Source organism: Gracilinanus agilis, chromosome 6, assembly GCF_016433145.1.
Source record: "Gracilinanus agilis isolate LMUSP501 chromosome 6, AgileGrace, whole genome shotgun sequence".
NCBI classification, from domain to species: domain Eukaryota; kingdom Metazoa; phylum Chordata; class Mammalia; order Didelphimorphia; family Didelphidae; genus Gracilinanus; species Gracilinanus agilis.
In genome coordinates, this window is record NC_058135.1 from 124,935,842 (window position 1) to 124,950,008 (window position 14,167).

Consider the following 14,167-nt stretch of genomic DNA (forward strand, 5'->3'; position numbering starts at 1 on the left):
CATGAAAGTAAGGGCTTTGGGCTTTCTTTGTATATTCTGAATGCTTTGCACAATGCTTGCACATGGTAGTCTTTATTTTATTTTTTCAAACCCTTACCTTCTGCCTTAATATTAATTCTAAGAGGGAAGAGCAGCAAAGGCTAGGCAATCAGGATTAAGTGACTTGCTCAGGGTCACACACAGCTGGCATGTGCCTGAAGCCACATTTGAACCCAAATCCTCCCAACTCCAGACCTAGCGTTCTATTCACTAAGCTACCTAGCTGGCCCTTAGTAGTTACTTTAAATAATGCTTATTAACAGACTAACCTTTCATGTATTCTACATCTAGTTTTGTAAATATGTCCCCCATTAGTCTGGTAGTTCCTTCATAGCCCCAAAGAGACAGAAGAAATAGGAAAAGGACTCGTACAAAATTGTACAAAAAGTACAAAAAAAAGTGTAAAAAAAGACAGCAGCTCTTTTTCACATTGACAAAGGATTGAAAAAAAGGGGGGTGAGGCCCCCCTCAATTGTGGAATGGCCAAACAACTTATGGTTTATGTGACGGAATACTACTGTACCATCAAAAATGATGAAGGGGGTGGTATCAGAAAAACCTGGGAAGATTTTTATCAGCTGATGAAGAATGAAGTAAGTAGAATTAGAGGAATCATTTTTACAATAACAATAATACTATAAAGTAAATTTGTAAAAAATATTTACTATAAAGTTTTTAAAAAGCTGCTACATCTTTGAAAAGACTTTGAAAGACTTCAAAAATCTGAGCAGCACAATAGCCTACCCCAATTCCAGAGGATTCAAACTTCTGATAGACAGGTAATGAACCCAGACTGGATTAAGACTTTTTTTTTGGACACAGCCAATAAGGGAATTTACTTTGCTTGATGGTACATGTTTATTTTAAAAAAGGGTCTTATTTTTCTTGCTTTTTCAGTTGAGGAAGAGAATTAGAAGTGGGAGGGAGAGAATACAGAACTTAAAATAAAATTTATTGTTTTTTAAAAGCCTTTAGAGATCAGGTTTTGGCCTTTCTTTGTATCTTCATGGCTTAGCAAAGTGCAAAGTACACTGTAAGCCCTTAATAAATTCTTACTGATCAACTGACTGATGAGTAATTATCATATAATTAACACAGAATCAAAAGCAACAGGTAGGCAGGACAAAAAGGTCAATGTGGACTTGATGTCAAGAAAAACATCCTAACAATGTCCAAAAGGGGTGCTAAAGAGGTGGTGGGTTCCCCTTCAATGATGGCCTTCTGTCAGAAGCTGAACAACCGATTATCAGGTATGTTGTAGACTCTTTTCCTTAGTAGGTAGAACTATACAGCTGCTGTTGCTTCTCCCAACTTTCAAATTCTGTGATTCTATAGGAAAGAGCCCTAGCCTTTAGAAACCAGGCATGTCCCATAACCAAATTTTAACATCTACTATGTTACATTTTTTAAAATTTAACTTTTTTATTTTTTTATTTTTACATTGTCATATGTATAATATACACATATTATTTTTATTTATATTATTTTAATTTTTTTACATTTAGGAATCAATATTGATTTTTAAGGCAGAAGAACAATAAAGGCTAGGCAATTGGGATTAAATGACTTGTCCATAGTCACATACCTAGGAAGTGTTAAAGGTCAAATTTGAACTTGGGTCCTCCCAACTTCAGGCCTATACTCTATCCACTATGCTACCTAACTGTCCCAACTTCCATTATATTTCAAAATACTTGCTGACTTCCACTGAGTAACATGGTAAACTTTTTTCCACACGGTGGTTGTTTTTGCCAAATTATTTTTTAAGTAATAACAGGTTTAATTTTGGCAAAGCACTTTATAAATATTACCTCATTTGCTCTTCACAACAACTCTGGGATAAATAGATGCTATTATTATCCCTATTTCACAAATGAGGAAATTGAGACAGGCACAATTTAAATTACTTGTCCAGGTTCCCACAGCTAGTAAATGTCTGAGGTTGGATTTGAATTTATATCTTCCTGACCAGAGATTTAGTGTTCTAACCACTCTGCCACTTTCCCCCCCTCCTCTTGTTTATTCTTTTGTTATCAGGGATGGATCTCTGGGAGGAAAATTGGAGGGTTACACTTAAAAATATAGGTAATATAAAAATAAAAAATATCAATAAAAATTGATTCATCAAAAATATATACTTACTGGTTCCACAAACTCAAACTTTTTTCTTTCTTGGATCTCTTGGAGCTTGCACACATATTCAAGAGACAGCTCATAGAAGTGTTTTCGATTCTGCTCCACTTGGATGTCTGCCTGTATTCAAAGAATGCAGATGGGTAAAATTACAGACGCTGGAAAGATGTTCTCCATATGATAAGGTGGCCTGACTAAATAGTCAGACTGAATAAGAAGGCTCTAGGCATCAGAAACTTCACAAATAATACTACTCCCAGTTCTCCTAGAAATGTGGAAATCGCATACCTCGATTAACCAAATCTCTGAGAACAAGGCTTCTTTGAACAAATCTGGCCTAGCTGGGGAGGAGAGTCAAGGGATTTCAGGGAGGGGTTCCCAGGGGTTCCAGTTAGAGTCCTCTTGTGGGCAAATTTAGGCTTTGCTGAGGGAATGGTAAGCCTCAAGATGCCTGGTCCCCCTTGCTTCCTATTGCTAGTGACTTCCCTCTGAGATTATCTCCCTTCTATTCTGCATATATCTTATAGGAATCCAAGTTACTTCCAAATTAACTTCCCTATTAGAAATATAGTTTCTGGACAGCAAAGATCCTGGTTTTTGCCTTTCTTTGAAGCTCCAATGATTAAAACTTAATACATGCTTGTTAACTATCTCAGTTGCCACCTGGTCCATAATACCAGGCAGGGAATTGCCCCAAAAGAGAAGAGAATGAACCCAAGTGGGCTAAAAGGGCCAAGAAAGCATGGCAAACTTCACCTAGGACAAAAAGAAGGAGGGCTTTGTCACCATCTGAGATGCTTTCACTACTCCCTCACCATCTCCACCCTCTAAGAATTACGAAAAGTGAAAAGTTATTGAGAAGCTCTGTACTTCAGAGAAGGCTTGGGCTAGATGACTCATGAGGTTCAGTCTGGTATGGTGGAGAACACCACCTTTGTAGCCAAAAGATCTGGATTTGAATTCTACCTGATTTGCAACCTTGGCCAAAACCACCTAAATTTGGGGGTAGAAGATAGATTGGATGGAACTTGAGGTCTATATCTACAATTCTATGATAATATCCCTTCAAACTCCAGAAGTACATCTTTTCTTCTGTCAGGCCCAGAGAATAGATCACTTGCTTCCCTTAAGACAAAGTACAAATCTTGCTCCTGATAAGGGTTTCTTTCCTCCTGTGACCCACTTCAGAATGAAACCTCTTTATATGGTTTTCTTCCACAGCGTCCTTTTGTTAAAAGCAAGCACACAAACTGTCCAAGAATTTCTGAACAACTATTCACTCACACTGATGGAACACTTTCTCAGTTATAAGCAGGGTTCTACTGGTAAATGATTAAACAATTGGCTCTCCTAGACATGCTTTTAAGTTTAATCAGCATTTTCTCCCTCAAAACAAGAAATCAAACCCTGATTTGTAACATTTGTTGATTTCTGAGGTGTAGATGCTTACACTGAAAATGTATCAGCACCACGTGGCATCAGCACCCCCCCCCACTTATAAGGCAAAAGTTCCCTCTCAAAATCCTGAGGGTTAAGTATTAATTATTATTGCCTGTATTTTTCAAATAAAGGAGCTCAATCCTGGAGAAGAAACATAATTGTTAAGTAACAAAAACAGGTCTTTTTATTCCAATCTCAGCGTTCTTTCTCTCTGAATTGCACTGTCTCAAAACTCCTATAATTTAATCTTTCTCAAACTTCAACTAGTATGAAGGGAGAGAATAAGGATTTTCCACTGTTCATTCATTCCTCCCTTCTCCACTTCCTAATCACACGGGCTATGTCATTCTGGAGATAGGAATGGGGACCCAGAAAAAGAACCAAATCTGGAGGGACAGGAGAGAGAGAAGAACCAGATTCAGTGACGGGGGGGCATATTAGTGAGGTGTCTGGTTTTTTCTTTTACAGACTTCAATAAACAGTGCCTGTTGTGAATATTTTATGAATGAATGAGAATTTTCTATACCAAGTACCAACAAAAGGAAATAAATATTGATCCTGCAGGATGTCTACCTAGAACACAAATTCCTACATAAAAACCTTTCACTTATTTGAAGAGAGGATACATGCTCCCACTAAATCTCTTCAACAATAAGTCCTGCCTGTAAAAAATAATCCAATTAAACAACTTCTGCTTATATTCATTGTTATATGACTCCATATAACTATATATTCTCAGCATGAAATCCTATTACATGATCAGTATTATAGTAATAACTTGCAATCGTTCTAGATTTATAGTAAAAAAATTCCAATTATTAATTGATTAATTAACTGTGTATAAGAATAAGGAATCAATAATTATAATGTATTTAAAAATTCATAATAGAATTCCCTGTAGATCTCTTAGCTAAGGAAAGTTTGTGTATGCCTTAAGCATCTTGAAATATATCCAGGAGTTTCCGAGGCTATTATCTCACTTGGCTCTGAAGCTACGGGATAACCTTGGCTAGCCTCATTATTACCATAGATGGAATGGAGGGGGACATAATCTGTCCTATAGAAAAGAGATATGACAAAACCTGACCTTCTTGCCAAGAAGGTGTCTAGTCTTCAAGGATGACCTGACCTTCATAAGAAAAATCCCACCTGGCTGGCCTCCTTGCCAAGAGGGTACCATGTATTCAAAGAGAAAAACAACCAAATTGCTAAGAAAGACCCTGCCTGGGAGACCCCCCAAAATGAATTTGTGAAACTTAGCTTGGGTATAATATAATCTCAGTTCAAAGCTAAAGTCTCAGGAAACTGAGAAGTCTAGAGACGAAAGATTTACATGAGCTGAGCACTTAAATAAATTCTGGTTTGCTCCCAAGATTTTTCTTTTACACTGCCTATTAAATTTGCTCCAGTTTATTGGCCTGCCCCTATCCCTGCCCCTGTTTCTCTCTGTCTCTCTCTGTCTCTGTCTCTGTGTGTGTGTGTGTGTCTCTCTCTCTCTCTCTCTCTCTCTCTCTCTCTCTCTCTCTCTCTCTCTCTCTTATCATTGCATTTAGCCTGTCCTGTGTATCTACTCAGTCAAATTTTATGAGTCATTTATTTGTACATACCACCTCCACTTGTTCACTCTTTTCCTCCCAATCTCACCAGATTAAAAAGACAAAACTGGCATCTATATCCAGAGAACTTCAGTATAAAATCTGTCCCAGAGTTGGCTCTTCATAAATCCTAAATGTGGTACCCAAAAGAACACTCAGGATCCCAGGAGGAGGCGGACTTAAGCCCCTGAAATGTTTACTGCCTCTGTTCTAGACACTACACTTCATTTCGGTGCCCCTTGGGAACATGCTCACTTTTCTGACAGAGCATCATTCTACTGAATTTTTTAGTCACGTGAAGCCAAAGTATCTCAGTAGCCACAGTGGATAGAGCTCTGGACATGGAATCAGTAAGACAAGAGTTGAAATTTGGCTTCAGACATTTATTAGCTATGGGATTGGGCAAGTCAGTTAGCCCTTCCTGCCTCAGTTTCTTCAACTGCAAAACAGGGATAATCACATCACCTAACACCCAGGATTGTAGTAAGAATCAAATGCGACAACATTACTAAAGTGCTTAGCACAATGCCTGGTCTATAAAAGTGCTTAATAAATATTTGTTCTCTTCCCTTCCCTAATTATATACATTTCTCCTGCATTCCTTCAATAATTTATTAAGTGCAAAACACTTTACAAATATTCTCTCATTTGATCCTCACAATGACTCTGTAAAGTGGATGCTGTTATTATCACCATTTCACAGATGAGGAATCTGCCCGTGCTTTAGCTCCTCTGGACATGCCAAAGAAGGGACAGGTAGGTCACCTAAGACAAATAATAATAACAAACACTTTGCACAGGCTGTCTAGTCTGATCCTCCCACCAGCCCTATGGGGCAGGGCTGGAGGATTTTATCCTTGTTTCATAGTGAGGAAATTAAGGCAGAGAGAGACCAACTGAGTTCCCCAGGGTCACACATGGAGAGCGGGTCTTGGGCAGGATCTAACCCTTCAGGGTCCCCTTAGTCTAGGCTCAGTTGTACCCCTGGGCCTCCTGGCCCAATCATCCCACTCCTGGGCCTGCGCCTCCCCAGTCCACTTCAGCCCAGTTCTAGCTACCGAGCTTAGCACCCCTTTGCTTTTAAAACTTTTAAACACTTTTAAACATTTTTAAAACTTTAAAATTCTTTTAAAACTTTTAAAATACAGCCCATTAAGAAATTAGAGACTAGGTGGCTCAGTGGATGAAGACAACGCCTTAAAGACTTGAAAGAGGTCAAGGATTCAAGTCTGACCTCAGACATTTCCTAGATGTGGGACCCTGGACAGGTCACTTAACCCCCACTGCCCAGCCCATACTGCTCTTCTGCCTTGGAATAAATATTTAGTATAGATTCTTAGTATAGACAGAGGATGAGGGTTTTAAAAAAATAAAGATAGCTACTTTCATCAAAAAATGGTCTTACTAAATTCTTTGTATCGGTTCTAAGACAGAAGGTAAGGGATTTTTTTAAAAAGGGCAAATTATTAAGGAAACATGACAAAAAATTTAAATGCTACTGGGATTAAGGAAAGGAAATCTATTAATTAATTTGGTTCTTATTCTATATGTAATACTCTCTTTTGTTGCTGTGAGTGAAGATTTTTATCATATTATAATTTATAAAGAACTAAATTGTGCACAGACAATAATAAAATCAGAATTTTTCATAGCATGGAAATCCTTTAGCAGTAGAACTAAATTATATTGTATTTAATGTCATTAAAATACAATTGAGCAACCTAAGGGTCTCCAGAAGATTCAAAACAAGAGAACAGCTACAAATAGATTCAGATTTCTGTAGAGTGTGCACAGAAACTTTTCAAAATAGGAATGCCGCAGTGCAGACGGCTGATTCTTCATATTTCCATGATAACATTTCAGAACTCTGATCTGAACATGTGGATAAACATTATAGGCATGGAACTGTTCTTTTATTTATTAGAGTAAACACATGCGTCTGGTTTTTAAGTGTGTTTGGACATTTGGGAAGTGCTGTTGTAAAATGAAGAAAAACTAATAAACTTCGATTCCTAGGATTTGGTTTGAATCTTGATAATGCTCTTTATCCCTACCCCAGAGAAGTTAACCAGCCTCTCGAGGCTTCTGTAAAATAAGCAGACTGCACTAGATACCATCTAACACCCTTCCAGCTCCAAGACAGTCATTTAGTTCATAAAAACGAATCCTCGGATTTAAAAGTGGGGGTTTTTTGGAGAAATTATGCCGAGTATGCCTGAGTCTATCTTATCATTTTGGGATTTTAAAAGAAAGTGTGAGTGTGTGCTGTGTATGTGTAAATAGAGCAATGATACAGATTCAAAGGAAGAAAACTGGGAAGAACCACCCAACAAGCTAGAATTCAAGCTATTTCTTTAGTCTTTAAATATGGCCTTTGTTTACAAGGTGCCTAAAACACTCAGTGCTCATTCTCTGCTCCATTATTTTCTGGGCTCTCAGAAATAAGGGCTGACAAAAGTTGGAAAAGATCCCAAAGGGGCTAAAAAGCCTTCCAAGAAACATCGAACCTGATATTTAAGTTGTGAATTGTGACAACGAGGAACATCTCTACATTTTGGGGAGAATTATAGAATAAAACTTTTTGTACCTCATTAGAAAAAATTCCAGATGAAGAAGCTGAGGATCACACAGCTCACTGGACTTTCTCATTTGACAGTTTCTAATTGGGTTTTTATGTAAATATAAATAGCACTGCGTCCCAAATACAGGTAGCTACCTCTGCAATGGTGATAGTATCAAACAAGAATCAATCAAGAGATGGAAGGAACTTTAGTTATGAAAGTCCAACCATTTCACTTCGTGGTTAAGGGCATTAAGGTTCAGAGAAGTCATTTGACTGCCCAGTCACACAGGCAATAAGTGGCCAAACTGAGATTCGATTTTTTAGTCATGATTTGCAAAGTCCCGAGTTCTGACTTTGTTTTTAATTCCAAAAGAAAAAATAAAAATTTTTTAGGGGAAGCAAGTGAGTTTGCATTGGCATAGGTGCTAAAGGGCTGGCTTAAGAATCAGAAAGAATTGATTTCAAATCTCATTTCTAACAAGAAAAGGCTATGTGACAGTGGACAAGTCATTTACCTACAGTGCCCCTAAACAATTCTCTACAACAAAAAAAAATTCAAAAAGAAGTTTCTTCACTGAGAGTTAGTACCCTATACCAGTGATGGGCAAACTATTTAAAGAGGGGGCCAAAGGAAAGGAAATATTCATCTGTCAGTCTGTTTCTAAGGCAACTCTTTCAAAGTTTCATTGTATTCATCAGATTAGGAATAATGTTGCATAGCTGGATAGAACATTTCAGGGGGCAGCATCTGGCCAGCAGGCTGTACTTTGCCCATCACTGCCCTAGACCAATGAAATTAAACGTCTACTCTCCTACCTTGATCTCCCCAAATTAAACATGCTATATAAGGAAATAATTATTAGGTAACAAATTTAAAGTATTAATAATTTTTTCCCACTTAAGGGTTTAAAAAGTTTTAAGAAAAATACTTCCAATTCATTGTCTAAAAAAATCTCTCAAAGAGGAAAGGGGAGGGCAAAAATACATAATTTCCCTCAAGATTACTAGAATTATTTTAGCCTTATTCCTTGGGGAGGAACTATCTTTGAAACCATAGGCAGCTCCCCAGATTTCAAGGTCAAATCCTAAAACATAGGATGTAATGGAGCAGAGAGTGCTCAAAAGTCCTCAGGGTCCCCTCAGGGGGTCAGCAGCCTAACTGAGTCTTCTCCTAACCTCTTATCTCACTTCCCTTCTGTCCATTTGCCTGACCCTCCCTGGTTGCAAACAGCACCACATTTGCTTCTGAGAAACTGCTTGCTTGCTTGCTTGCTTGCGGAATGTATGTTTCTGAACACACCAATCCTATCCTTTGAAATGCTCGCCAAGGAAAATTCCCACCAATTTATTTTCCTATCTATGTTCTGTGCTTACTTATGGGGGCGCGATTCTCTCTCATGTGAGGAGGACGCCCTGGCTGACCGGCTTTTAAAGGTCCCTAAAACGTCTAAACCTGAGTGTTTGGCATTTTTCAGGAGGTGTCCCACTTCAAGGAAAAGAAAAAATGCAGGTGACTTGGAAGATGAAAAGAAAATGGTGAAAACAAAAGAACAGAGGCTAGTTTTCTTATTCCTAAAAATTTCTTTTAATTCTGGCGACTTTAGGTTTCAGGCCATGCAGAATTCCCTCTGACTATCATCTAAACACTAAATATTGCTTCAACTGTTCTAGGTAATCAGCTTGTAAGAAGAAATGTGCTCAAAGACTTCAGGAAAAGATGGTGGCGAGAAAATTAAAAAGACAAGCCTAGAAAAAATATTGGATCAAATGATAATTAATCAGTACTTTGAGAAATATCAGGGGAGTTCATCCAGATCAGGCAGACAGGGATGGAAGAAAAGTCCCAACAAAAAGCTAAGGCAAATTCAGAGTAATACCAAGACTGAGGAGGAACCAGAATGAGTGCGCTAGCCTGAGGCAGGCAGAACCACCAGAAGATTACTGCAATAACAATTTCTGGAGAAGCAGTGCAAAATGAATATACAAATAAGTCCAGCCATTCTGGAAACCCATATGGAAGTATTCAATTAAAATGGCCACATCCTTATCTCAGAGATTCCAATGCTAGGAACAGATTTAAGAAGGTCGCTGACAAAATATTTATAACAGTACTCTTAGTGGTAACAAAAACAAAAAACTGGAAACAAAGTAGATGCCCACAAATTGGAGAACAGTGAAAGAAAGTGTGATACCTAAATGTCATGAGATATTACTATGTGTTAAGAAATGGCAATCAGGAAGAGAAAAGCATAAGAAAACCTAAAATAATTGCTGAAAAATGAAGTAAACACAGCCAGGAAAACAATAGAGACAATAATTACATTAATATAAATGGAAAGAACAATAATCACACGCAAAAAAAATGTCAAAAATAAAAGAACCATTGAACTAAGGAATCGGTTTTTATGAAAAAAAAACAGATAAAATAGACAGAGCACTGGTTAATTTGATTTAAAAAGAGAAAGAAGAAAATCAAATAACCAGTATCAAAAATGAAAAGGATGAATTTATCACCAATGAAGAAAAAATTAAAATAATCATTAGAAGCTTTGACCAATTGTATGCCATAAATCTGACCATCTAAGTAAAATGGATGAATATTTACAAAAATATAAACTGCTCAGATTAGCAAAAGAATAAATAGAATACTTAAATAATCTCAGAAAAAAAAATTGGACAAGCCATCAATGACCTCCCTAAGAAAAAATCCCCTGGACCAAATGGATTCACAAGTAAATTCTATCAAATATTTAAAGAATAATTAATCCCAATATTATATAAAATATTTGGGGAAATAGGCAAAGAAGGAATCCTAACAAATTCTTCTTATGATACAGATATGACACTGTTACCTAAGCCAGGAATAGTAAAAATAGGGAAGGAAAATTATAGGCCAATTTCATGAATGAAGTTAGAAACAAAAATTTTAAATACAGTACTAGCAAGAATACTATACAAATATATCACAAAGCTCATTTACTATGACAGATGGGATTTATACCAGGAATACAGGACTGGTTTAAAATTAGGAAAAATATCAGCATAACTGACCATATCAATAACCAAACTATTAGAAATTGTATGATGCAAAAGATGCAAAAAAAAAAGCCTTGGACAAAATACAGGACACATTCCTATTAAAAACATTATAGAGCATAGGAATAAATGAGCCTTTCCTTAAAATGGTAAGTAGTGTCTAAAACTATCAACAAATATTATCTGTAATGGGAATAAGTTAGAAACCTTTCCAATAAGATCAGGAGTAAAGCAAGTATGCCTATTATCACCACTATTATTTAATATTGTACTAGAAATGCTCATTTTAGCAATGAGAAAAAGAAAGTGAAGGAATTAAAGTTGGCAACGAGGAAACTAAACCAACACTTTTTGAGATGATAAAATGGTGTGCTTAAATAATCCTGGAGAATGAAATTAAAAACTAGTTGAAGTAATTAGTAACTTTAGTAAAGTTGCAAGATATAAAATAAACCCACATAAATCATCAGCTTTTCTATACATTACATAGATAAATTCTATTAAAAAATCCCTAGACAATATAAAATAGCTGGGAATCTTACTTGCCAAGCAAACACAGAAATTATATGAACACAATTACAAAACACTCTTCACACAAATAAAGTCAGATGTTAACAATTGGAGAAACATTAATAGCTTATGGGTTGGCCCAGCTAATATAATGAAAATAACAATTCTACCTAAATTAATTTACTTATTCAGTGCCATAGCAATCGAAGTACCAAAAACTTATTTTATTGGACTAGCAGTACAAGATATCAAAATGTAATATAAAGCAGTAAATCATCACAACAGTTTGGTACTGGCTGAGAAACAAAATGGTGGATCAATGGAATAGATGAGAAACACAATGTATAGGAGTAAATGACTTTTGCAAGATAAGAACCCACTATTTAACAAAAATTACTAGGAAAACTGGAAACAGTATGGCAGAAACTAGGTATAGACCAATATCACACCCTATATCAAAATGAGGTCAAAATGGGTCAATGATTTAGATACAAAAAGTGAACAAATTAGGGGAATACAGAATACTTTATCTGGCAGATTTATGGAAAAGGGAAGAATTTATGACCAAACAAGAGATAGAAAACAAAAGTTATAAAATGAATAATTTTATTATGTTAATTTTAAAAAGTTTTGTATAAATAAAACCAATGTAAGCAAGATTAGAAGGGAAACCAAAAACTGGGGGAAATTTTATAACAAATTTCTCTGATAAAAGTCTCATTTCTCAAATTCATAGAGAACTAAGTCAAATGTATAAGAATACAAGCTACTCCCCAACTGGCAAATGGTCAAAGGATATGAATAAGAAGTTTTCAGAGGACATCAAAGCTATCAATTATCACTCTTGATTAGAAAAACACAAATTAAAATATCTCTGAGTTACCACCTCACATCTATCAGATTGGCCAATATGAAAGTAAAATGATAAATGTTGGAAGGAATGTGGCAAAAATGGGACACTAATGCATTGTTGGTGGATTGTGAACTGATCTGATCATTCTGTAGGACAATTTGGAACTATGCCCAAAGGTCTATAAAAGAGTGAGTACCTTTTGATCCTGTAATACCACTAATGAGTCTATGTACAAAAGAGATCACAAAAATGGGGAAAAGACCTCCTTGTACAAAAATACTTATAGTAGTACTTTTGTGGTGGCAAAGAATTAGAAATTGAGGTGTCTATCAACAGGAATGGCTAAACAAATGGTGATGGAATACTATTGTATTATAAGAAATGATAAGCAGAATGACTTCAGAAAAGCTGAAAAGATCTGTAGGAACTGATGCAGAATGAAATAAGCAGAACCAGGAAAATATTGTACACAGTAAGAGCAATATTTTACAATGATTAATTATAAAAGACTTGACTACTCTCAGAAGTACAATGATCTGCAACAATTCTAAGGACTTATGACAAAGAAAGTTATCCACCTTCAGAGAAAGAACTGTTGAAGTCAGATACAGATCAAAACATAATATCTTCCACATTAATTTACTTATGGTTTTTATTTTGGAGTTTTAGTCATATATTAGTATTCTCTTACAACAATGACCAATATTGAAGTATGTTTTGTATAATAATACATATATAATCAAGGTAAAATTGCTTAGCAGGTCTGAGAGGGGGAAGGGAAGGAAGGGAGGGAGAAAATTTGGAACTTATAATTTTCAGAAAACTATGTGGAAAGTTGTTAATACATGTAATTGAGAAAATAAGATATCTTTGAATAAAAAGATTAATATGTTATGAAGTTATTTTTTAAAATATGCTTGGTCCCAATGAAAAGGTATGAGAAAATACTCCATTCTACTCCTTTGCAGAGCCCAGGGTCTGTGAGTGTGAAACACTGCACTTAATGTCATATTTTTCAATGTATTGATTACTTTTCCCATTTTTTCTTTCTTTGTTTCTTTTTTAAACCATTCTTGATTAATAAACATTGCTCTGAGGGAATGGGAAAGTGGGGAAATATAGGTAACATAAAAACAAAAGACATTCATACAAATCTTAATTTAAAAAAAGAACAATAATTCTTCTTAGTGGCTACATCTCTTGAATCCTAAAAATTGTTCTATCAATAAATGAACAAATATTTATTAAGTACCTCCTCTGTCAGATACTGTGCTAAGTACTAGGAATATAAAAAGGGTTAAAAGACAGCCCCTGTCCTCAAGGAGCTTATAGTCTAACAGGGAGACAACATGAAAACAAATCTATACAAAGCAAGCTATAATCAGAATAAATAGGAAATAATTAACTGAGGGAAGGCACTGGAATCATGGACATTCTGGGTTAATTTCCCTACAAACACATCTGAGAGGCCATTTACAGGGCCATTTCATAAAGTGTCATTATATCTTTTTCTTAGGTCTTACTAGCCTCTAAATTTATTTTTATTTTGAAAAGCACCCAGCATAACCAATATTTTACTTCTTTGTAAACATACATAAGTGCTGGCAAAGCTAAGCACAAAATGTTCTACTGATTTATTTGGCATCCTCCTTCCCCTGAAAAAGGCATGCCTTTTTCTTCTGTCCCTGGTGATGACTCATTATTGACTCCCTCGAGTCTTTGTATCATCTACACATTTATAGTTCTGAGCATTGAGAAGGTTTTATTTTACTTTCAAAAGAAAAATCACTCACAGAATTACAGACTCTTAAAATGTGTTTAGTTCTGGAAATACACTGAGAGAAATTAATAAATACCTCTTGCAAGTGGGCATCTTTCTTCTTAGCTGAGAGGTTCAAATGCTTATCCAAAAGACTATAGTTTTTCTCTGTCTCTTTGTCAAACTTCTTTTTTTCCTCCTATAAATTAGAAAAAAAAAGAAATGAAGATGAAGACAAA

The 14,167-nt window shown here is 35.8% G+C and overlaps 1 protein-coding gene across 1 annotated transcript in view; it reads right to left on the reverse strand.

The window, feature by feature from the left end:
- Positions 1–14,167, reverse strand: part of ARHGAP10 (Rho GTPase activating protein 10) — a 373,337-nt gene that overhangs the window by 211,852 nt on the left and 147,318 nt on the right. Inside the window, exons 5-6 of the mRNA XM_044681696.1 lie at positions 14,026–14,127; positions 2,182–2,292 (exon numbers count right to left, since the gene is read on the reverse strand). Of these exons, the coding sequence (XP_044537631.1) occupies positions 2,182–2,292; positions 14,026–14,127 (213 nt within the window). The remainder of the gene's footprint in view (positions 1–2,181; positions 2,293–14,025; positions 14,128–14,167) is intronic.